General features: G+C 32.3%; 4 protein-coding genes across 5 annotated transcripts; 1 reads left to right on the forward strand and 3 right to left on the reverse strand.

The window, feature by feature from the left end:
- The first annotated feature begins 13553 nt into the window (after window positions 1–13553).
- On the forward strand, window positions 13554–14939 carry LOC106309544 (60S ribosomal protein L6-1). Its single transcript, XM_013746593.1, has 4 exons — window positions 13554–13880; window positions 14225–14331; window positions 14414–14595; window positions 14688–14939. The coding sequence occupies exons 1-4, from the start codon at window positions 13621–13623 to the stop codon at window positions 14841–14843; spliced, it is 705 nt and encodes a 234-aa protein (XP_013602047.1). The 5' UTR covers window positions 13554–13620; the 3' UTR covers window positions 14844–14939.
- Window positions 14940–15000: 61 nt separating this feature from the next.
- On the reverse strand, window positions 15001–15572 carry LOC106311269 (probable calcium-binding protein CML15). Its single transcript, XM_013748480.1, has one exon. The coding sequence runs from the start codon at window positions 15469–15471 to the stop codon at window positions 15001–15003; it is 471 nt and encodes a 156-aa protein (XP_013603934.1). The 5' UTR covers window positions 15472–15572.
- Window positions 15573–15978: 406 nt separating this feature from the next.
- LOC106311027 (tetraspanin-11-like) lies at window positions 15979–17131 on the reverse strand. The gene is made up of 2 exons (XM_013748258.1): window positions 16552–17131; window positions 15979–16480 (listed from the first exon to the last, which is right to left on the reverse strand). Exons 1-2 carry the CDS (start codon window positions 17056–17058, stop codon window positions 16169–16171), a joined length of 819 nt encoding a protein of 272 aa, XP_013603712.1. The 5' UTR covers window positions 17059–17131; the 3' UTR covers window positions 15979–16168.
- A 644-nt stretch (window positions 17132–17775) lies between these two features.
- On the reverse strand, window positions 17776–21194 carry LOC106311613 (2-isopropylmalate synthase 1, chloroplastic-like). 2 transcript variants are annotated; one of them, XM_013748843.1, is made up of 12 exons: window positions 20424–21184; window positions 20103–20316; window positions 19929–20009; window positions 19719–19811; window positions 19570–19656; window positions 19163–19263; window positions 18923–18956; window positions 18755–18829; window positions 18577–18660; window positions 18362–18496; window positions 18145–18290; window positions 17776–18063 (listed from the first exon to the last, which is right to left on the reverse strand). In XM_013748843.1, the coding sequence occupies exons 1-12, from the start codon at window positions 21038–21040 to the stop codon at window positions 17931–17933; spliced, it is 1800 nt and encodes a 599-aa protein (XP_013604297.1). In that variant the 5' UTR covers window positions 21041–21184; the 3' UTR covers window positions 17776–17930. The 2 variants fall into 2 exon arrangements, with proteins under 2 accessions (XP_013604297.1, XP_013604296.1); XM_013748842.1 differs by having other exon boundaries at window positions 18755–18956; window positions 20424–21194.
- Window positions 21195–22449: the final 1255 nt, after the last annotated feature.

Below are 22449 nucleotides of genomic sequence, written 5' to 3' on the forward strand. Positions count from 1 at the left end.
AATATTACGACAAAACAACATCACTTTAACAAAATCACACACAACAACAAATACAAATATCCCCCATGAATTTGTTTGTGCGAGATGTTTTCAAATCCAATTCATTTCAATGTATTTCTTTTGCAAATCGTAATTATAAACTTACGCAATAAAAATAGAGAATAATATAAGTATGTACATTGCACGTAAATCATATTCCGCGCGTAGCAATAATATAATGAGTATTACAGAGCACTAAAATCATATGATTAGGAATTTTCATTCAATAGATAGTCATATTAAAAATATACTATATGTATATGTTAATATTATTTAAATTGAATTACATGCAATACAAAATAGAGAAAATCATTGTTTAAATTTACTTACCAAAATGATTGTAAATAAACAAAAGTGATTTCTTTAATATATGAATTTGTGTCAATTCAAATATATATATATTATTTAATAGTTTTTAATTATTCGATATATATTTATTAATTTGTTTCGTATAAAACATTAAACAAATAATAATAATAAATAATTGTATATAAAATGTTTATCCTGTGCAGTTAATGATCATGATGAATTCAAATTTTAAAAATAATAAAGTATTTATTATGCAATTTAATCCAAAGTGGTGAATTTTTTTATTTGTAACTATCCGTACAATAGAAAACACATACAAAAATGATCATGATGAATTCAAATTGTACGATTGGTTCAACATAGTTAATAATCATGTGATTCTAGTTTGATAGTAAATTGATAACAATGTGTTTTATGAATGGAAAATGTCGTCGGTTAGAGTGAATAAGTGATATAAAAAATACGATTATAAAGTGCCCATATTCATTTATAGGTCCGAAGTAAACCTTTTAAAAAAATTGAAATTTATACAATCTTTTATACCAAAGATAAATGATGTCAAACTTATATACACATGAAAATTTGAAATTTAAAAAACAATCTTTTATACCAAAGATAAGTGATGTCAAACTTGTATACACATGAACATCAGGGGCGGACCTAGGCCCATAAAAGGTGTAGCATGTGCCACATGCTAAATACTATAAATTTCCTTTGCCGTGAGAAAACATGTATAATTTTGTAGCTGTAATGGTTCAAAAGTTCAAGCTATTAATGTGCCACCAAGTGTTATTGTATTTTTAAAATTTTATTTCTACACTTTTAATCACTTTTCCCTTTTTCATTTATTTTGCTACCTACAATTATTTTTGTTTTTTACAATTTGTTTTGTTTTTTTTTTCTTTTCTCTAAAATTTATTTTTCCAAAATAAAAATATAATTTTATAACAGTTATTTTTATTAATTTTTCAGTACTTACATTAAAATAAAAACAAAAAATGAATAATTTTTTTTTATAATAAAACTATTATGTGCTTTATATAATTTATTAATGTCCTTAATAGAATATTTAAAATTATCAAAAATATTTTTTTCTTTTTATATGATCTATCTTTTGAAATTTATATTTTCTGTCAGCATATTCTGAAATTTATAAGATGTGAACTTTTAGTGACTAATGTAATTTTAAAAAAAAATGTATATATAACTTAACTAATTACATTTTATATTGTTATAGATACTATATATATTTTGCCACATGTTAAATTATTTTCTGGGTCCGTTCCTGATGAACATGTAAAACATTTTAAGCTCAGTAGCTCACACCATCAAAGTAACAGACTTGCTCTGCCGTGAAAATGCGAACACACATGTTTAATAAATTAAGTGTGTTGGCAGAAATATTACAAAAATATTAGAATTAATTATACTCATTTAGTGAGGATTTTATTTAGTGATGCTAATTATTTTAGTGTTGTGAATATTTTTTTGATAAAATTGTTATTAATTTGTAGTACTAATATTTTAGTATTGTGAATACTTTTTTGATTAGAATTGAATTATATTTAATAAATGAATATTTTTAGATTGGGCTCAACTTTAAGTATTTAACTAAAATTAATTAAATTCTAAAATTTTGTGGCGTCAGTCCAGCCCCTCCTTATACATTGCTTATGGGGAGAATTTTTTAAACGAAACCAAATATTTATGTCAAACCTAAGAGTATATCCTACTTTCAGTTAAATACAAAACTAACTTAATGGGATAGTAAAAATTAAGCATGGGCGTTCGGGTCTTCGGGTCGGGTTCGGACCGGTTTCTTTCGGGTCCGGATCTTTTCGGGTCCTAAATATTTAGACCCAATAAGTACTTAGAAATTTTCGGTTCGGAATCGGGTCGGTTCTTCTCGGGTCCGAGTCGGTTCGGGTCTATAATTAAAATATCCATAAAATACCCGTAATTTTTTGGGTCCATATCGGGACCGGGTCGGGTTCGGGTATTTAAGATGTGAAAAGGACATGATATACCCAATTCCATCAACTTTAGTTGAATATTTGTCATATATATCTAAAATTTTACAAAACAACTTAAATGAAACTATTAATAATTAAAATAAAGCATTTTAAAACTTCAAATTTTACATTTTAAACCTTTATATTACTTTTAAAATGTTAAAAAATAATAACAAATGTTGTTAACAAAAGATATTTCAACTAAATCATAAAATAATATATATAAAATAGAACACAAAAACATCATAGTTTTAGATATACATGTTTTTAAGTCGGGTACAAATCGGTTCTTATCGGGTAGGGTCTATTCGGGTCGGTTCTTTTCGGGTCCGGGTCTATTCGGGTCGGTCCTTTTCGGTTCAGGTTATTTCGGGTAAAAAAAATTTAGACCCAAAAAGTACTTGTAAATTTTCGGTCCGGTTCCGGGTCGGGTATTTTTGGGTCGGTTCCGGTTCGGGTCTTCGGGTCCAGGTTAAAATGCCCAGGCCTAGTAAAAATACTATTTAACTCTTATGACAAAACAAAAAAACATAAATGTAAAATACATTTATGTCTTTAGTAAGTCTACAACTAATAAAAAGAAGATATCTAGACCTCCTAAAAAGTCTATTGTGTAGATTTATTCTGTAGTCTACATCGTAATTTGATTTAATAATTTAATTTTAGAAATGTATAAAAATAATTATTGTGATATTTTTAATTAATAATCAATATAATGATCAATACGAAGTAATAAATTAAAATTTTATATAACTGAACAATTTTAAAGAATATACTATAATTTGCTAACCATGTGTTAGACAATATGGTTTAGAAACAAAAGGTCATAATATGTTATGTTTAGACTTCTTAGGGTTAGATTTAGATTTAGATTTTTTGTTTGTTTAATTGACTTAAATTTGTATACTAATGTTTAGTAGTTTATATTTTGTATAATTTGATATTTGATACAATAATTAAGACTTTTTATTATAAAGCAAAACATTTAGGATTTGAGATTTGTGGTTTAGGATTTCGTAGACCTACAATAAAGTATATTTAGCTAGTGACGTCTTTTTCAGTCTACATAATTCAACTTTTTTTTACAAAAAATCATTATATTTAAACTAATTAGTTGAGTTCCTTAAGAGTAAAAAAGTGAAATCATATATTATAACTATTAAAAAATAAAGAAATAAATTTAGTAAATCATATATTAAAATTGTTAAAATAATCAAGAATAAACAACAATAGTGAAATTATTATAGTAGACTTCCAAAAAGGTATACTATGTTACAGTAAAATCTACTCCAAAATTTTAATTTTAGTAGACTTCAAAAGAAGTCTACAATGTCGTAAATTTTAACCTAGTTACATTTTTGTCTCCGTATATAAATAAAATTTATACACTCTCTCTCTAAAGTGGCTGCAAGAGTATTTTAAACTCTATCACTTCTCTCTAAAACTCTCTCCCTTCTCTCTAAAATTCTCTCAATTCTCTCTAAAACTCTCTCTTTTCTCTTATTTCTCTCTAAAATTTTCTCAAGTCTTTCTCACAATATTATCTTCTCATTTTAGGTATTATGATCCATGATTTTCATCTTTTCATTTAAAAAATGTAAGTTTAGATCCATAGATTTTAAATGTGTATTTTATGGTATTTATTTCTCAAAATATTATCTCTTTCTTTTGTAGGTATTATCACTCATGGATTTCATCTTCTCTTCTAAAAATGTAAGATTTAGATTAATAGATTAAATATGTATTTATATATTTATATATTTATATTCAAATAAATTTATAGATCAAGCTCTGTGCATTAACTTGCTTTTATTTTATCTTATAAATTCTATATCGTAAAGTATTTTCAGATGTAAAATTATTTTCACATTTCAAAAAGTATATATTTTTTCAGATCTGAAAATTATCAGACAGTGTAGACTTCTAAAGAAGTCTGGTTATAAACTAAAGTTAGTAGACTTCATATGAAGTTTACTAAACCGACAAAGTTTAAGAAGTCTACAAAAATATGACTTTTATTCTATTTTCTATGTTTTTTTAATAATTTTATCTTATTTTGCTAGTATTTTCTTCCATGGTTGTTCTCTTCTCCTCCCAAAATGTAAAGTTTACATCTATAGATTTTAAATATGTGTTCTAATATTTATATTTAAATAAAGTTACATATTCAAATTCTATGTCTTTAATTTATTACTATTTTGTCTATTAAATTATATTTTTACAAATTTTTTAGATTTAAACTTATTTCATATTTTCAATGTATATATTTTTCAGATCTAATTTCTTTTTGATAGAGTAGATTTCATTTGAAGTCTACTTAAAAGTTAGGGCTGGTAGACTACTAGCCTTGACTTTTAAGTATATTTCGTTAGAAGTTTACTCAAATATGATTTTAATTTTTATCTTATTTTTCATAATTTTATTTTATTTTGCAGGTGTTTTCTTCCAAAGTTTTTAAATCATCTTCCCAAAAATGTAAGCTTTACATATATTCATTATAAGATATTTTGTGTTTATATTGAACTAAATTTATAGATTCATACTTTATGTTTTTGTTTTAATACAAGGTTGACAAAAAAAACTATTTTGAAATAGTTTCCAGAACAAAGTATTTTCAAATCTTCTAAATGTACACTTTTAGATATGAAAATTTTCCGTTAGTGTAGACTTCAACTAAAGTATACTAAACAATCACTTTACGTAGATTTTTTATAAGTCTACTAAAATATGATTTAATTTTTATCTTATGTTTTTCTCGTAACTTTATCTTATTTTGTAGGTACTCTTTTCCAAGACTTTATTTGAGGCATCAAGATTATTAAAAATCAAACACACTCAAGAATTCTTTTTAATATATTGCTTTGTAATAATTTCTCATAATAAAATATTATTTTTTAAATAATTGTTTAATGCATAATCTATAAACATTGTATTCATTTTTAGTTTTGTTTCACTTGTATGATATTATTATTTTTTTGTTAGATATCAATTTTTTCACAAGATCTAATCAACCAAACAAGTAAAACCACCATAAGCTAAAATAATAACTAACACCCATGTGAAAAGAAGAAAATCTATACAAAATTCCTAAGAAGTTTCAAGAGTAAAACTAATCACAAATTTTTGCAATAAGCTTCAAGTGTATAATTATAACACATTAACTTTTGAAATTCATTCAAGACCATTAAATTTTTACTAACATACACTGTAAAATAATTAAATCGTGAAAAAATATGAATAATACACAAATGTACTTTTAATAGAATTTACGACGTAGACTTCAACTCCAGTCTACATTTGTAGATTTACAAAGACGTCTACACTTATTATCTAACATATAGTCAATCCAAAAAGTTCTAGTGTACTTGGCGCTGGCTTGATACACAAAGGCGTACAAAGTGTGTCTTAGATAACTCGATCAAGTTCTGCACTTTTCGATCATTCGTGACAGGCATAAGAGGAATATTCACCTATTCGGAGTCATTTGTTGTAAAATGACGTCTGGTAAGGAATATGTTAGCACTACCTTCTCGATTTTCTTGTCCAGGTCATAATCTTCTTGTGCCATTTCAAGAAGTTCACCATGTGTACAACCATCATTCACAAGGAACATTCTTCCTCCTTTCCGATTATTGACCACAAACTCTCACAAAGAGTCTTTCACCACCCACTCTCCGTATACAACATGTAACAAAGCTATTTCCGGAAAAAAAACATAGTTTACATAATTAGCGGAGAAATATTCCATGTTTCATAAAACCATAAAGGTAGACTTACAAATACGTCTATAATTATTAGCTAACAACATAGTCAAATCAAAAGTATTATACTTTCATAATTATAAAAGATTTTCTTTTCAAAATCGCTCGAACCTGTTAGGATTAACTAATACACACTGTCAAACAAAAAAAAAAATCTTGAAAAAATTTAATGAATAATACACAAATTCACTTTTAATATATTTTTCTATGTAGAGTCCATATTCAATCAACGAAGATATAGACCTTCTTTTCAGTTTGCTAATGTAAGACTATCAAATAGGTCTACTCTTTGGTTAGTTTTTGCAATTGAAACTTTTACGGGTTACTTTCTATATTTGAAAAAAAGTTGTGATTTTATACATGTAGACTTCCATTTCAGTCTACACTTTAAAATAGTTAGTTTTCAATTGACCAAAATTCACCCATGATTTGACTTCCGGAAGTAGACTTCATATGCAGTCAACATTTTTGAATTTTTTTTAAAGAGGTTGTTTTGCAATTGACCATGTTTGACTTTCTACGAGTAAATGGAAACGAACATCTACATATTTTTAGACTTCGTTTGAAGTCTACTATCAAATTCGACGGGTTAGTTTTGCATTTAACCAAAATAAAATAGTAGACTTCACAGGTAGTCTACCGTTTTTTTCTAAGGTAAGAAGACTGCATATGAAGTCTACAATTTAATAAATTTTTAAACTTTTTAGTCAAACACAACACTAACCTATTCAACGAAGTCAAAGTTTTGGTCAAATGCAAAATTGACATTTTGCAAACTTCTCAGGCAGTCTACACTTCGTAGACTTCCGTTGAAGTTTACAATAAAAAGTTAAAAGTTCGGTCAAATGCAAAACTAACCTCTTTTACGTAGACGTCTTAGTAAGTCTACTTAAATTTTTGTTTTTGTTGTCAAAGATAAAGACAAAAACTGTTGGGAAAGTCTGCGGTACAAAAAAATATTCGTTTGGTCAAATGCAAAACTGACATGTGCGTTGACAAGTAGACTGCATCGTACGTCTACATATAGGCGTAGACAAACAAAACAGTCTACTATCTCGACACAAATCTGAAAAATGATGAAAATCATGTAAAAAGTTATCTTTTCTGATTTAAAGCTCGTTTCCAACCTTCTCAACCGTCCAAACTCCAAATATGAACAAAAATAACCGGCTTTAACGATTCACTAATGAAAAAACTCAAAAATATGAAATTTGTGTTTATGAAATTGAAAGTTATGAGAGTTTTTTAGATGGAAATGTAGAGGAAATGAGAGTAAATGAGAGTAAATGAAGATTTGTTGGTTTAAAATGAGAAAAAAGTGGTTGAAAATTGAATTATAGAGCTTTAAGAGCTCAAAAATGGTGGTTCATGATGGTTGGAAAAATTGATGATAATGGTGTTATTGTAAATAAGAAGAAATGGTGTGGGTGTATTTGTTTTTTTGTGAATTTCAAAATTAATAAAAAATTTAATAATAATGGCAATTTTGTGAATAATTCAAAAATATAGGGATAATATAGAAAATTCATTGATGAACAGTAATGACAAAAAAAAAAGATGTTGGTTTTGGGTTTGACTTAAAAGATGTGTTAGTTTTGAAAAACTCTTGCTTATGCCAGTGATTAAGTGTTTGTATTGCTGTTTTTTACTAAGTTCGCTCTTTTAAAAACAACAAATATTGTGATGGTTGTTAGGCTGTTAGAGCAAGAGCATTAATGAACCCTCTGTTGGGGTTCACAATTTGATTTTTTATTATTATTTTTTTTTCCGTTTGATTTTCTTTCTGTTTTGAAAAAAAAAAATTGACTAATAGCGGGCCGCCACGTGACATGGGACCCGCTAAATAGTAACGACCCGGGTTCATGCGGAAGGAGCGTGGCGAGACGAGTTCACCAGCTTTTATTATTATTATTATTTTTGGATGTGTGAGAAATTCCCTGTTGAACCTTTGATGCCCATGCTCTTGACTCCTAAATATATTACATCTATATATATATATATATACACGTTAAAATGGTGTCATATTATTAAGCTAATATGCTGGGGGAAGTGCTAGTTAAGTGGCATTGCTTTTTGATAATGTTCATAGTTGTCAATGGAAAGATAAAAGAAGTATTAATTAAAAGAAAAGAAGAAGAAAATTAATATTGAACAATCCATGGTGGACCAGAATCAACAAAGTTATGCTATATATGAAAAAGCATTTTCATTTAAAAAACAATACATTATTTGGCTTTATTGAGAAAACACCAACTTATTTGATCTAAATAAATCCAAAATCCAAATCTCTCATTTATTTATAAATATTTTTTTACCTCCCCAAAAATGTGCTAAGAAAATAAAAATCTCTTGAATGGAAGTATATTTAAAAACAATTTTAATTTATATCGACAAATATGATTTCACTATTTTTATACATAACTAAATAAGTGTGGTTCACCATCCAATGCGTAAAACCAACAAAATATAAAAGATTACGGCTAACCAAACCCATTATAAACATTTTCTATTTAGCAAATAAAAATTCCCACTATAAAACAGCATGAATGTTCATTAGAAAACAATAAACTAAATAAATATTAAAAAGATTTATCCTAAACAAAATGGTTATATCCAAGAAAACAATTGTTAAATCACTGGCTCTTGTAGCCATTATATGTATTGTTATGTGCACAACTGAAGCTACAAATATAGGGGGTGGAGCTATGGCCACGGACCGCAAGGGCTGTACCTCGGGAGCATGTGAAGGTCAGGCTAACCCATACACACCAGGTTGTGAAAGTGGCGAAAAATGTCGTGGGAGTTGAGATTACGACAATAATTTCTTGTAAATGAAAAACTTGTGACCCGAATAATAATTGATTTTATAATTACTTCTGAAACTACCAAATACATAATTGTTGTAACTATATTTCTGAGTATAATTTTAAGCAGTAGGTAGTTGATATTAGTATTGTAAGCTTATATCGGCTAACTTCGAATAAACATGTTCGTATATATTTTCTATGGTGTAAATGTTTGTATAGCTATACCATCCATTTGTTACATAATATTGATTTGTATGCAATAAGTTCATGTATATAAATGATGTTTCATCGTACAGTAAAACCTCTATAAATTAATACTCGATAAATTAATAATTTCTATAAATTAATAAATTTTACCGGTCTCAACTTGGACCGGTGTAAAATATGACACAAATCGATAAAATAATAAGATAATAATATTTTTAAAACTCCCATGTAAATATATAGTCCCATTAAAATCACAAATTAATAATCTATCTATATATTGTTTTTATAAAAGTACAAACTAAACATTATATTGTTGTTTTTATATTGACAATGAAAATACATCGATTTTTCATAATATTTCAATATATTCTGATAATATCTAGTGAAATTATATTGAAAACCAAATAACAATTCTATGAAGCATAAAAATATAGACCAAATAAGATAATAAAACACTATAAAAGTCAAATTTCTAAAATTTAAATAATTTATATAGGTAAAATCAAATATTTTCTTATTTTATAAATAGAAATATTTAAAAATAGAAAATAATCTAAAAAATGAAACTTTTGTAAATTAATAGCTCTATAAATTAATAAAATTTTAAAGTCACAACATTATTAATTTATAGAGGTTTTAATGCTTTTTCGTTTTTTTTATCAAAGGTATAAAGTAGTTTTCAGATGGGCTCAAACTTAAGAGAGATATGTATTTGGGTTTGGTACGTTTAGAAGGTTGGCCCGTTAGGCATCGTCACTTAAACTGTGTACCCGCAACTGATTTCTAGGATTCATAGCATGCTGCGAAATCTGCTTAGATCGACCATCAATGGAGGTTACGAGCTTCTGAGAAAGACGCGTCTTCGTTACCCATGGTTGCGTCTGCGTCGGTTCCTTTGGTGTCCTTTCGTTCTCGATTCATCTCCTAGCATGCGTTACATGTTCCATTGTTTCAATGTCATTAAGGAGATCTTAACTAGTCAATACACTGCAACCACGATCGGTCATTCAATGAGTCTTATCCCTCTTCCAAGCTGTGGAGATCCACCTATAAGAAAAAAGTCAGACCTATCCCTTGAGAATCATTCTCAAGCTTCCAAAAGCTTTTTTAAATTTCAGAGTTCATCTGAGATTTTAAGTTTCCCGCGTTGTTCGGAATTGTTATGTTGATAGATCTTACTGGAGCATTCGGATCTAGATCCGGCGGAGTTGGGCTGTTCCTGTAAGCAACATGGCTTGAATCGCCTCATATCGGTGGTGGAGACGGCAACTAACAAAGCTAACTCACGAGAATGCCGGTGGAAGATTCCGCCTACACAAGAAGTGGAGCTTCTCTGTTTCAGTGATTCGTTGTCTTCTCAAGCGGCGGCCGACCATTTAGATATCTCACTCTTACTGGACATTGATTTTCCCTTCTAACTCAGCCATCTTGGATCGTGCAGTTAGCTTCTCGGTGATTGCTAATGAGCAGCAGCAAAACGGCAACGTCTCCGGCGAACTAATACTACGAGCTCAGTACCTTATAACTCCAAATCTAATCTGGATAGAGTCAAAACGTAATAAAAATTAACAACTACTATATAGATCATTTTCTGATTATCAGGTATGCAACACCCGTAACAAATGACTGGTGAGTGTCTCTGCGAGGATTTTGGATGAGTTTTTTTTTTTTTTGGATTGATTTGTTAGATACGCATAGCGTGCATAATCTTGGTGATTCATAGTTCTTCTATTTCTTATAATGCAGTGACTGGTGAGTGTCTATGGAAGGATTTCACCATTATTAAAGGCTTCAGTGAAAGTGTCAACTTACTCTCTCAAAAAAAAAAAAATTCTAATAAGCTTTGTTTAGGAGTTCATGTTTCCAAACAGCCTTGTTTCTACTTTCTATTTATCTATCAATGTTTCAACGTGTCACAAGTGGATGATCAGTGTCATAGATAATAGAATTGTTATATTCCCTCACGAATGATATGCTCAAACCAGAGATTCTGCTTAGATCGCTTTCCGCAAATCCCAAATACATTGTACCATCCTATGTATAACTGAAAACTTGAATAAGAGTTTGCAAAAGTAACTCTGCAGTCTCTATTATCCCGCCTAACGTCATCTATGCTAGCCTTCGTGTGTGTTGATGGGCTTGCCATCAAACTTCATAACAAAATAGAAAGCTTTATGTCTGGAAGCCAAGGTTGTTTTGTCCATGTCGCAATCAGATCTCTGTCTCTGCTGAGCATAATCAATATGCTAACGCAAGAAACAAGGAAGGATGATATAAAGTTGGGAATATCCGAACGACTCTTTTACGTGCATTTTTTTAGAAGATGCATCACCAAAACTGAAGGATAGATAATGAATCTGTAGGAGAGTAAAGGCCAAGGGTTTAGGAAACAAGTTGTGAGAAAGAAAGAAAAGGGTATAGCTTAGTGGATGTCAGACTGATCAAACTTTAGAGTAAGCACCAAGGAAGAAGCCTATGGAGCATTCAGCGAGGCACATATCATACTATCTGAGAAAAAAGGTAAGAACATCACAAACAAATAACTGGTTTTAGGTGTGAGGTAGCTTCTTGAGTATAAATGTTATGCTCCACAACTTGGGCTGTATTGCACCGATAGCATTGCTCCATTCATATGCTAAAATGAATTCAGATTTTAGTTTCTTCAAAGTATTCAGAAGTTTATGGTTGAATCTTTAATAAATACATTTTGGGTTTAATTCATTTTAACAGAATTTCTTTCACACATAGCCTTGAGATCAATACCAAACTTAACCAGCTTTTGATTTTTGAAATTGACAAAACTTCAAATTTGAAGTTTGAAGTTGAAGTTGTGTCTCTCCAAAAGAAGAACTTCAAATCTAACTGTAAATGTTTATATTTTACATTTAGTCTTTATTGTTGATGAAAGTTAGTAAAATCACAATACATTTAAGTTTTATATTTTACACTTTAGTATTTCTTGTTGATAAAAGTTAATAAAAATCAAAATAATTTTATATTACGGTACAATATATAAAAAAATATTATAATAAATATAATCAGTAAAATATTACATTCTAATACAAAATTACACAAAAAGAAATAAGAACAATAAATAAATCTTTAAATAAGGACTAAAATGATAATTATAAAAGTTGAAAAGATATATGAAATTATATAATATTGCATAAGATTATAAAATTATAAAGATAAAAGTTGACCAGGTCATTATAAAAACTAAAAGTTCAAAAATTGTATAAGATAATAAAATTATAAGGACTAAAGTGATAACAATAAAATTTAACAATATTATTTTAAAAACAGATAATTGCAAGGACTTAAAAATAAAGAACTTCGAGTATGAATTTTTGTACATTAAATCTTCAAATATGAAGTTTTGAAGTTGCATTTAGAAAATATAAAATTCATATTTGAAGTTTTGAAATTGCTTTTGAAATGCTCTTAACACACAACAATTTGGTTTTGGTTCATAGTCCATTATATGTTTGCTTCGGTTTGAAATGTATTTTCTTAACAAATTGTATAATCAATGAAATTCTTGCTTTAGTCGATAATGTTTGGTAATAAAAGTATTTAACCAATAAGTGGATATTCATTATATCGACACAAAATAATGAATAAATAAATAATAAATATATATCTATATATACATATATATGTGTTTTAGAAAGTCTATAAATTAATACTCGACAAATGAATAGACACAATAATTAATAATTTTTACTGGTCCTGAATTGGACATATGTAAAATATAACTTAATTCGATAAAATAATAATAACATAACTATTATATATATATAACTTTTATATAAAAATAAACAAATCATGTAAAAAACAAATTCATCTTTCATTTTTTTTTAATAAATTTCAATATTCTGATTTTTTAATTGAATTACAGATAAAAGATATTTATATACTATCATCAAATACAACACACATTATGTATCAAATCATTTAATTAAGTAGATAAAATTTAACTAATATATAGTATCATAAAGTTAATTTTTTGGACAACAAAAACAATTACTCTAAACAAGCAAAATATATCTTATCAAATATAATTCTTTTTCACCAAAACGTTTTAAAAGATAAAAATCATTATCATACGCATTTTGCAAATCTAAATCACAAACCACAAAATCGTAAAAAAAATGATAAGCTAGATCACAAGTAAAGTATAGGGCGGGGCAACGCTAGTGTACTAAATACTCATGTACCTCGGTGATTATGGGAGGCAAAACATATTCGTTACACAAACTAAATACTCGTGTACCTCACCTCGGTTATGATTGTTAAGATACGTTTTCCACTTAACTGTTATGGGCCATAAAAGGCCCATTACATTTCTTACCAAATATTAGGTCCACTAGGTTTAACTTGCTGCTTGTCGTCCTCATATTTAAAGAGCAGCTAACTCCAAGCAGGGGTCTACTTCCGCCACTGAGAGTTTGTAACAGAGAGAAAGAGAAAGAACAAAAAAACAAGATGCCGGCGGCGAAGCAAAGGACCCCGAAAGTTAGCCGAAACCCTGATCTCATCAGGGGTGTTGGCAAATACTCCCGTTCCCAAATGTACCACAAGAGAGGCTTGTGGGCAATCAAGGCCAAAAACGGCGGCGTTTTCCCCCGTCACGACGCTAAGTCCAAGGTCGATGCTCCCGTTGAGAAGCCCGCCAAGTTTTATCCGGCGGAAGACGTTAAGAAGCCCCTCGCCAACAGACGCAAGCCTAAGCCTACCAAGCTCAAGTAAATCCCATCTTCTTCGATTGTCGTTTTAGTTAATGTCAAGCTTTGTTGGTTCCGACAAATTACGAGTTTAGAATAGATTTGTCGGGAATATGAGATATGGTTTGAATCAGTTGTATCTAGTGTTGTGTTGAAATGCATGTTTCTTCTAAATCCATTTTCTTCAATTTACGTTTTTTTAATTAATTTCAAGCTAAATGCATCTGCTTGGTTGGTTCCGACAGGCTGCGAGTTTATAATAGATTTGTCGGGAATGTGAGATATGGTTTGAGTCAGTTATTTGTTGAAATGTAGGTCTGATTTTGATTGCAAAGTTTGATACTTTAGTATATTTGTTATTTCAGATCAAGCATTACTCCAGGAACTGTGTTGATCATTCTTGCTGGTAGATTCAAGGGAAAGAGAGTTGTCTTCCTCAAGCAACTTTCTTCTGGTCTGCTCTTGGTGACTGGTGAGTTCTTTTTAATCTCTGCGCTTGTAGTGTTATTGTTATGTTCTGTTATGTAAACTTTATCCATATGTTCTGTTTCCAGGACCATTCAAGATCAATGGTGTTCCACTGAGACGTGTTAACCAGTCCTATGTGATCGGAACCTCCACAAAGGTTGACATTTCTGGAGTCAACGTTGAGAAGTTCGATGACAAGTACTTCGGGAAGGTTGCTGAGAAGAAGAACAAGAAAGGCGAAGGCGAGTTCTTTGAAGCAGAGAAAGAGGTATATAGATTACACCTTATCAAACACTTTGGTCTTATGAATCTGAGTATCTAACTTGCTCTAACCTTAAAATCAACGATGTGTATCTGCAGGTGAAGAAAGAGATCCCACAGGAGAAGAAAGAAGACCAGAAGACCGTTGACTCAGCTCTGATCAAAGCCATTGAGTTAGTGCCAGAGCTCAAGACTTACCTCGGCGCCAGGTTCTCATTGTCTCAAGGAATGAAACCCCATGAGCTTGTTTTCTAGATTTCATCATATCGTTTTTTGTTTCAAGAATATCTTGTTTGCTCCCTGAGATTTTGTCATCTTTGAATCTTATAAAAACGTTATTACTCTTTTATATATCAATCATCAATTCTAAGAAAATGAAACAAAAAAAAAAATTCATAAAGACATTGAATAATCATGAATTAATTTTTAAACCAAAATAATCAACAGCGGATTTTGCCATTATAGAGGCAAATTCACCGAAGCTTATAACACCATCACCGTTTGTGTCAGCTTCTTTGATCATCTCCGTTAGTTCTTTATACGTCAACGGTTGCCCCATCTTGGCCATGGCTCCTGCCAATTCCGCCGCGCTGATGAATCCATTACCATCTCTATCAAACGAGTTGAAAATGTCGAGTAGATGTTCGGTATTGTTACCGATCTCTTCGTTCAGGTCGGGGAGATTGCCTACGAGCTCGTCAAACTCGACAAAACCGTTGCCGTTTGCGTCCATGCTTGCTAACAAAACATGGATTTGGTCTCCTGATGGTTTGAGACCGAGGGACCGGAGCAGGGCCGCGAGCTCTAAGATGGTTAAGCTTCCATCTGCGTCCATGTCGAACCGGTCGAATATGTCTTTTAATTGTCTTAGCTGATCCTCCATTGTTTTCTTTTATGGAAACACAAACCTCAAAACACAGATGAGAGATTAAGCATTTGGTTAACGAGAAGAGATTATTTCTAATGGTGAATTTAGGGTTGAAATTCAGAATTTTTTCCTGTTTGTATGTTGTAATCCTCCCATGTTTTCTTTGTGGGGTTTGTTAATTGTTAGGGTTAAAAATAGGAAAAAACTTCTAGTCATAAAAGTTTGGATATTTACAAAATAAAGTAGATATAGAGTTAAGATAGATGTTTTATAAAAAAAAAAATTATTTCAATATAATAAAATCGTAAAAGCACTAAAAATTAATTAATTTTATTGAATTATTATTGGTTAACAATTATTAAATATTGATAATTAGTGAAAATAATACATTTATAATAGTGTTCTAATGTGTTCTATAATATGTGTTCAAAAGGTATTATCTTTACGGAGGTAGTAATTAACTAAAACGAACCAACAAACAAAATAATGAAAAAAGCAAGAAAGAAAGCCACATATGAAAATATAGGAAGGGAAATTCAAGTAGTAATTTTTTGGATACTTACAAAATAAAGGATTAATATACGAAACATAAGTGAAAAGTGATAAATTCATGATGATTGGTCGAAAACAAACATGACGACAATGTTCCTAAGAAACCAAAAGATAATTAACTAGAACAAGCAAAAACACAAATAAAAATATAAGTGAGTGATCATACAAAACCACTTTTCCTAGCCATACGATTGTTACGATGAGCACAACAACCGCATGAATAGACGGTGATGAGTAGGACGATGAGACAAACGTTGAAAATCAAAAGGTTCCTCCACTTCTCTCTAATATTCGCCAACACTCCAGCTTTGCATGCGTTGCAGTTAAAACATAACTCCGTTTGCACGTTACTCCATGCACCGCAGTCACCGTTATTGGCCGCGACAACCGTTTCGTTTTTCGCTGGTGGTATCCAAAACGTCGCGTTTTTGAACTCGAAGTTGCAATCTGACGGTGGCTTACAACAACCAGACTACGCAACACAACGTAAAGATTAGATTATGTAATAAACACGGATACAAAACATCTACGTTAATGTTATACCTGGAGTGGAGACAAGTTTTTGTGATAAAACTCATCAGCGATCTGACTGACAGGACCATCACTCAAATCATCACAAACGCTAGCTTCAGCCAAACAAGACCTTACACCAACCCATCTCTTCCCACCGACGAAACTGTTAAGCCATGTCGAGAAATCAACCGTCTGGTACTCTCTATACCCTCGACCAGAGACCACACGACCGGCTCCTTTGTTCGTCACGAAGAAGAGAAAGATCGAGAAGCCAACTAATGCAACAATGCCCGCAATGAGTATGATCAAGTACAAGACCATGGCGAGATTCTCCTTGAAGCAAGAACCTATCACTCCTAGTAACGACACCACGAAGAGGACGACACCGGTTGTGAGAAGTGGTGCCCGAATCGCTGTTTCACAATTGGTCACGTCTTGGTGAACGAACATGTATATCGAATAACCAATGGCTGACACGCCCACTAACATTATTAACGTGTTGGCTAGACCCACAACGAAGTTGCTTACTCGAAACATTTCGTGATCTCTTTTTCTTTTCTCGCTCTGATATCAAATAAGCAAATCGGATATTAAATAGAGAGAGAGAGAGAGAGAGAGAGAGAGAGAGAGAGAGAGAGAGAGAGAGAGAGGAGGTTTGATATTCGGGTTTGATGGGTTTTGTTTTGTAACGTTTTAGTGAGTGTGGCGTCGTGGTTATTGGGACAAGAGGGAACGGTTGTTTCTTAGGTAGTGGGGGGGGGAGGGGGTATATATTAGTGGATATCATTAGTCACTTGCTTAGTGTATAATTACTCGTTTATGCCACTATAGTTAGAGAACATGTGGGGGTTAGGAAGATCCTTTAATTTAGATAGAGTAGTTAAATCAGATTTTGACTTTGTCTAATTTCCACATCATACACCATTCAAAGGTCTCTCAAAAGTTTAAAATATGAAGTTTATAATGATTTATCGACTCAAATGTCGTTTGATTTTCTCTTTTTTTTTTTTTTTTTTTTGAACAAATGTCGTTTGATTTTCTCTCAAGTCGTTTTGTTTAGGACAACTAAAAACAAAAATAATCATAAAAATAAAAGCCGGTGTATAAAATCAGAGGATCTGATATGATTTCTAATTTTGGTGTGAAACTGTTTTTTTGAGCAAACATGTCAGATCCCAAATTATGTTTCTTCAAATTATATATCCATTATTAATTAAATATGTCTTGCTAGTTATTCCTTTTGCTAAAGTCAAGAGCATGATTACTCTAAACAAAGATTTATAGAAGACAAACTCTTTTGACAAGAATCTTTGAAATAAACGACATGCAAACTTGGAACTCCAGTTATTACCAAACACTATATACCTTGAAAGAAAACTAACTTTGGTCTCTCACAGAAAGATTTTCATTCAGGCAGTGACTTTGGTGTTTCGAGAAGGAACTTTTTTCGGAGACTTCTCTTTGAAATCGAGCATTTTGTTAAGAGCTCCTACATAAGCCTTAACGCTTGACACCACAATGTCCATTCCCGCTCCGGTTCCACTGCCAAAGACATAAACTCGTTCCATGTTATAAAGAATTTTGTTTTTTAAATGAACAAGGGAAGAAAAAGATTCTCTTTACCTGAAGGTCCTTAAAACTTCTTCGCCAGTTATTGCGTTTGTAGATGTGTAAGTGTTGTTTCCACGGACAAGAACTCGTGTAGTTGCTATGGCATCAATGCCTTCTGTTACTGCATTCATCGAGTACTCAAGCAGAGTCGCCGGTTCCTACAAAGAGGTAAGAAAGATTTGAGTATCTACAGGAGAAGTTATAGTATGTGAGAGTGTATGAAAAGTACCTTGACGATAAGGTCAACTGCCTTATAAGCTGAATCAACAGGGCCAGTTCCCATTGAACAAGCGCAATGCTCTTTGCCATCAGCATCAGCAAGTTTCACCGTTGCTGTTGAAAGCCCCAGAGTTCCACAAGTTATCTGCGTTCCACTTTCATGTAAAATGTGACAATGAACAAGACAACAGAGGTAAATAAAAACCATCTTGATCCCAGTTTCACCTGAATGTCCAGGAGTTTCCATAAAGCTTCTGGCTGGAACACCTCGTCAGATACCAAAGCTATTATATCCGCATCAGTAACTCTCTGGATCAACAGGGGAACATAAAACGATCAGCTGGACTTGAAAACACAAGCTGAACATTTGAATAAAAATAATACAATAACCAGGGCCAATTACCTTTTTCTGCTCAGCCACGGATTTGAAGCGCCAGAAAATGGTGCTTAGCTGTTCATCATCCAATACATAACCAAGCTGGAAAAGTAGAAAATGTGAGAGGACATTAGTGTCTCCCTCCCACAAAAGATGGTAATAGCGAGTGTGTGTTTGGATGAGATTGATGTGTACCTCAGTCAAACGGTCTTTCAACGCATGGCGCCCACTGCACAAGATTATATCCAAGCAAAAGTAGAAACCAGAAGTTAGACTTCAGGGTTTCAAACACATATATGGAACTAGTAAATTGTCAAAAATGCCTAAAATATTAAACGTCAGAGGCGAATAATCCTAGATGTAGAGTATAAACACCAATTGCAGGCTGGTTGCACACTGCTTTACAAGCAAAACGGGAGAAAAAAAAATTCATACCTAAGCTTCCCCAAAACAATGCCAGCATCATTTGATCGCTCAAGTCCAATTTCTTCAGGGCATATAATTTCATATGTACCCTTGTGTTTCAGCATTCCATCCTAAGAGAAGCATTAACAATCATGAAACTGAAAGAGTCATATATATCATGAAGTCAAAATAGTATAGAGCTTAAATTCTATATCAATCCTGGCTTAAATTATATAGAACCAGCAACTGATGTCAAGGGATGGGAAACAAAAGCACACTGAGTAAAAATATACAACCTACAAGAAAAACTATACTCTGCGAAAAGGATAAATAAAACAGATTATGAGAACAACCTTTGATGTTTTTTCATAAAGAGTAATCTCGTCAAAGAAATAATCGAAAATACATCTTACAAAAGATGATTTATTTCAACTGACCTGATGAATACCACTTTCATGAGCAAAAGCATTCGCTCCTACAATAGCCTTATGGGGCTGCGTTTGCATTCCAGTGTAATCTTCCACCTGATAAATCAAAATTAATATATGTTTTCACAAATGTAAAAAATGAAGTTCAGAATCGTTACCATCTTGCTTGTCATAACAATGTGCCGAGTATCAATTCCAGTAAACAGACCTCCTAACACATGATCTCCACGGCATTTTATGGCCATCACAACCTACATTAACACGAAAAAACATCAGGTACTGATTAAGCATCCAATTGCAGCACAAGCAGAACATAAACTGAAACTCTAAATGTTCCTTTTTTAAAATCAAATGAATGAAACTCTGACCTCTTCCAGTGAAGCGTTTCCAGCTCTTTCACCAATTCCGTTAATCGTCACTTCAACCTGCCTAGCACCTGCATGTGCTCCCTAAATTCTCAAAAAAAAAAAAAAAAAAAAAGAGTTATAACACATTACCATATTACACACAAAAACCATAAAGATAAGAAAAAGAAGACATACAGATAAAGTGTTGGCGGTAGAGAGTCCAAGATCATTCTGACAATGCGTCGAGATGACAACGTTCTCGATCCCAGGAGTATTAGCCTTTAAATCAGCAATCAACTGACCAAACTCACTAGGCAAAGTGATACCAACAGTATCAGGAATATTAAGCGTCGTCGCTCCAGCTTTTATCACTTCTCCAAGAATCTCATACAAAAACTCTCTTTCCGACCTGTTAAACAATTAAAATAAATATAAACAGTTACGGAGAAAGTGAAAGCTTGTTAATCAAGATAAGAACTAACTAAAAGAAATAAATAAAAGATTATTAAACCCCACCTTCCTGCATCTTCAGGACTAAACTCCACGTCATCACACCCCAAGCTCCTAGCGAACCTAACCATGCTCCTCGCGATCTCGATGACTTCTTGTCTACTCTTCTTGAGCTTATACTCCAAGTGAATATCACTCGTGGCGATGAACGTATGGATCCTAGGCCGTTTGGCGTATCTCACAGCCTCCCAAGCCGTCTGGATATCTTTCTTGTTACACCTCGAGAGACCGCAGATGACGGGGACGTAACCGTTCTCGTCGACCGCGTTTCCGACGGTTTCGGAAATGGTCTTGACCGCCTCGAAGTCGTCTTTGGACGCGGCGGGGAACCCGGCCTCGATGATGTCGACGCCGAGCTTCGCGAGCTGGCGCGCGATGTCGAGCTTCTCCTTGGAGGTGAGCGTGGCGCCGGGGGACTGCTCGCCGTCGCGGGGGAGAGGGGGTGGTGGATCTGAGATGGAGCAGGAGAGGCGGAGGGAGGCGGAGGAGGAGCGGCGGTGGTGGTGGTGGGGGGATGGTGGGAAGCGGAACGAGAGAGGTGTGGTGGTGGTGATTGTTGAGGAGAAGGTGGGGAGAGAAGGTGATGATGAGAGTGTAGGGTTTCTGAGAAGGGAAGACGCCATTGGAGACGATGTGAGAAGAATGGTAAACCTAAAGAGAGAGAGAGATGAAAGTTTGAACGTGGCGGCGGCAGCTACTTGGTTCAGCTCTATCTGTTCGTTCGTGTCACTCTTCTCTTTACTTTGACAAAAACAAATCTTTTTTTTTGGTCCCACTTGAATATTCTCCACTTAAAAAATGAGTACGACAACTGTTTTATACTTTAAAGTTTAAACGGCGTCGTTACAATATAAAGGTAAAAGGTTTACCGATTTGCCGGCAACGATAAGGACGATGAGTCGATTGAACAGTTTAGAAAGGACGTAGCACCATGAGATTCACCAACAAGCATTGAAGAAGAAGAAGACATGTGCGTTTATTAAAGACATGGAGATGCAAAGTTGTTAAAACATAATTTTAAATGAACTTAACATGTCACATTGTTGGTCAACATTGTGAAGCGGACATTGACTGATCAAGTATTTCATCTTTAGATCCGGAATTTTACTGATATATCCTCAAAAAAGTTTATCTTGGAATGATGATACATGAGGTGGTGTACGGTACACCGTGTACCCTACTTAGCTACAAACCCATCTGCACAAATCTATACTATAATAGTTGGGTCTGCATATGGTCCCATATGCATATGTTTTCCTAATCTTTTTCCTAACACAGTTGAATAACGAAAGTATAAAATCAGAGCAATTAGCCCAAGGCAATATTTGGATTAGGCTTTAGCTCTCCCAAAATTATTTGGGCTTTTGGTGAACATTTGGGTTGTGGTATGATTGCAACCATTTTAATAGTAGCAATTTTCAAGGACTGTCAACGCTATACCGTTATCTATTGTTAATTTCCAATTATGAAGGTGGGTTGTATTACTTTATTCTCGACTTTCAGATCATTGGTTATGGTCCTATGGTTTAAATGTTTTGTTGACATTTTCTTCTACATTTTTGTGACGTGAGGTTCAGTGAAATTTATTTACCCACACATTTAGAAAAATAGATGGCTACAAGTCTAATATCTGAATTCAATACAATGAGTGTATGTTATGTTTATTTTGCCTGTGTATTTGGATAAGTCATAACTTGCCAAAGAAATAAAATTGAAAGAGGAGCGTGAGAGATCGTGTCCAATTAAATACTAAAGAATTCACCTGATTTAGTTTTTAGTTATATATTTACGTTTCTTTAAAAATAAAAATAAAAATAAAAATCTCACACTTTATAAAAGAAAGGTTAAATTGCTTATACATGTGGTCAGAAATGCATAATTGTTATACATGAGATTTGTGATTTGTCAAAACTAATTGATCATTAAGACGGAACAGAACTAATAGCATGATTATTGAAAGGTTCTTAGAGTGGGGTTTTTATCGAAATATAAAAACTCGTCTCTTAACTTTTAACTAAAAAAACTAAGAACC

Source organism: Brassica oleracea, chromosome C8 (assembly GCF_000695525.1).
Source record: "Brassica oleracea var. oleracea cultivar TO1000 chromosome C8, BOL, whole genome shotgun sequence".
NCBI classification, from domain to species: Eukaryota; Viridiplantae; Streptophyta; class Magnoliopsida; order Brassicales; family Brassicaceae; genus Brassica; species Brassica oleracea.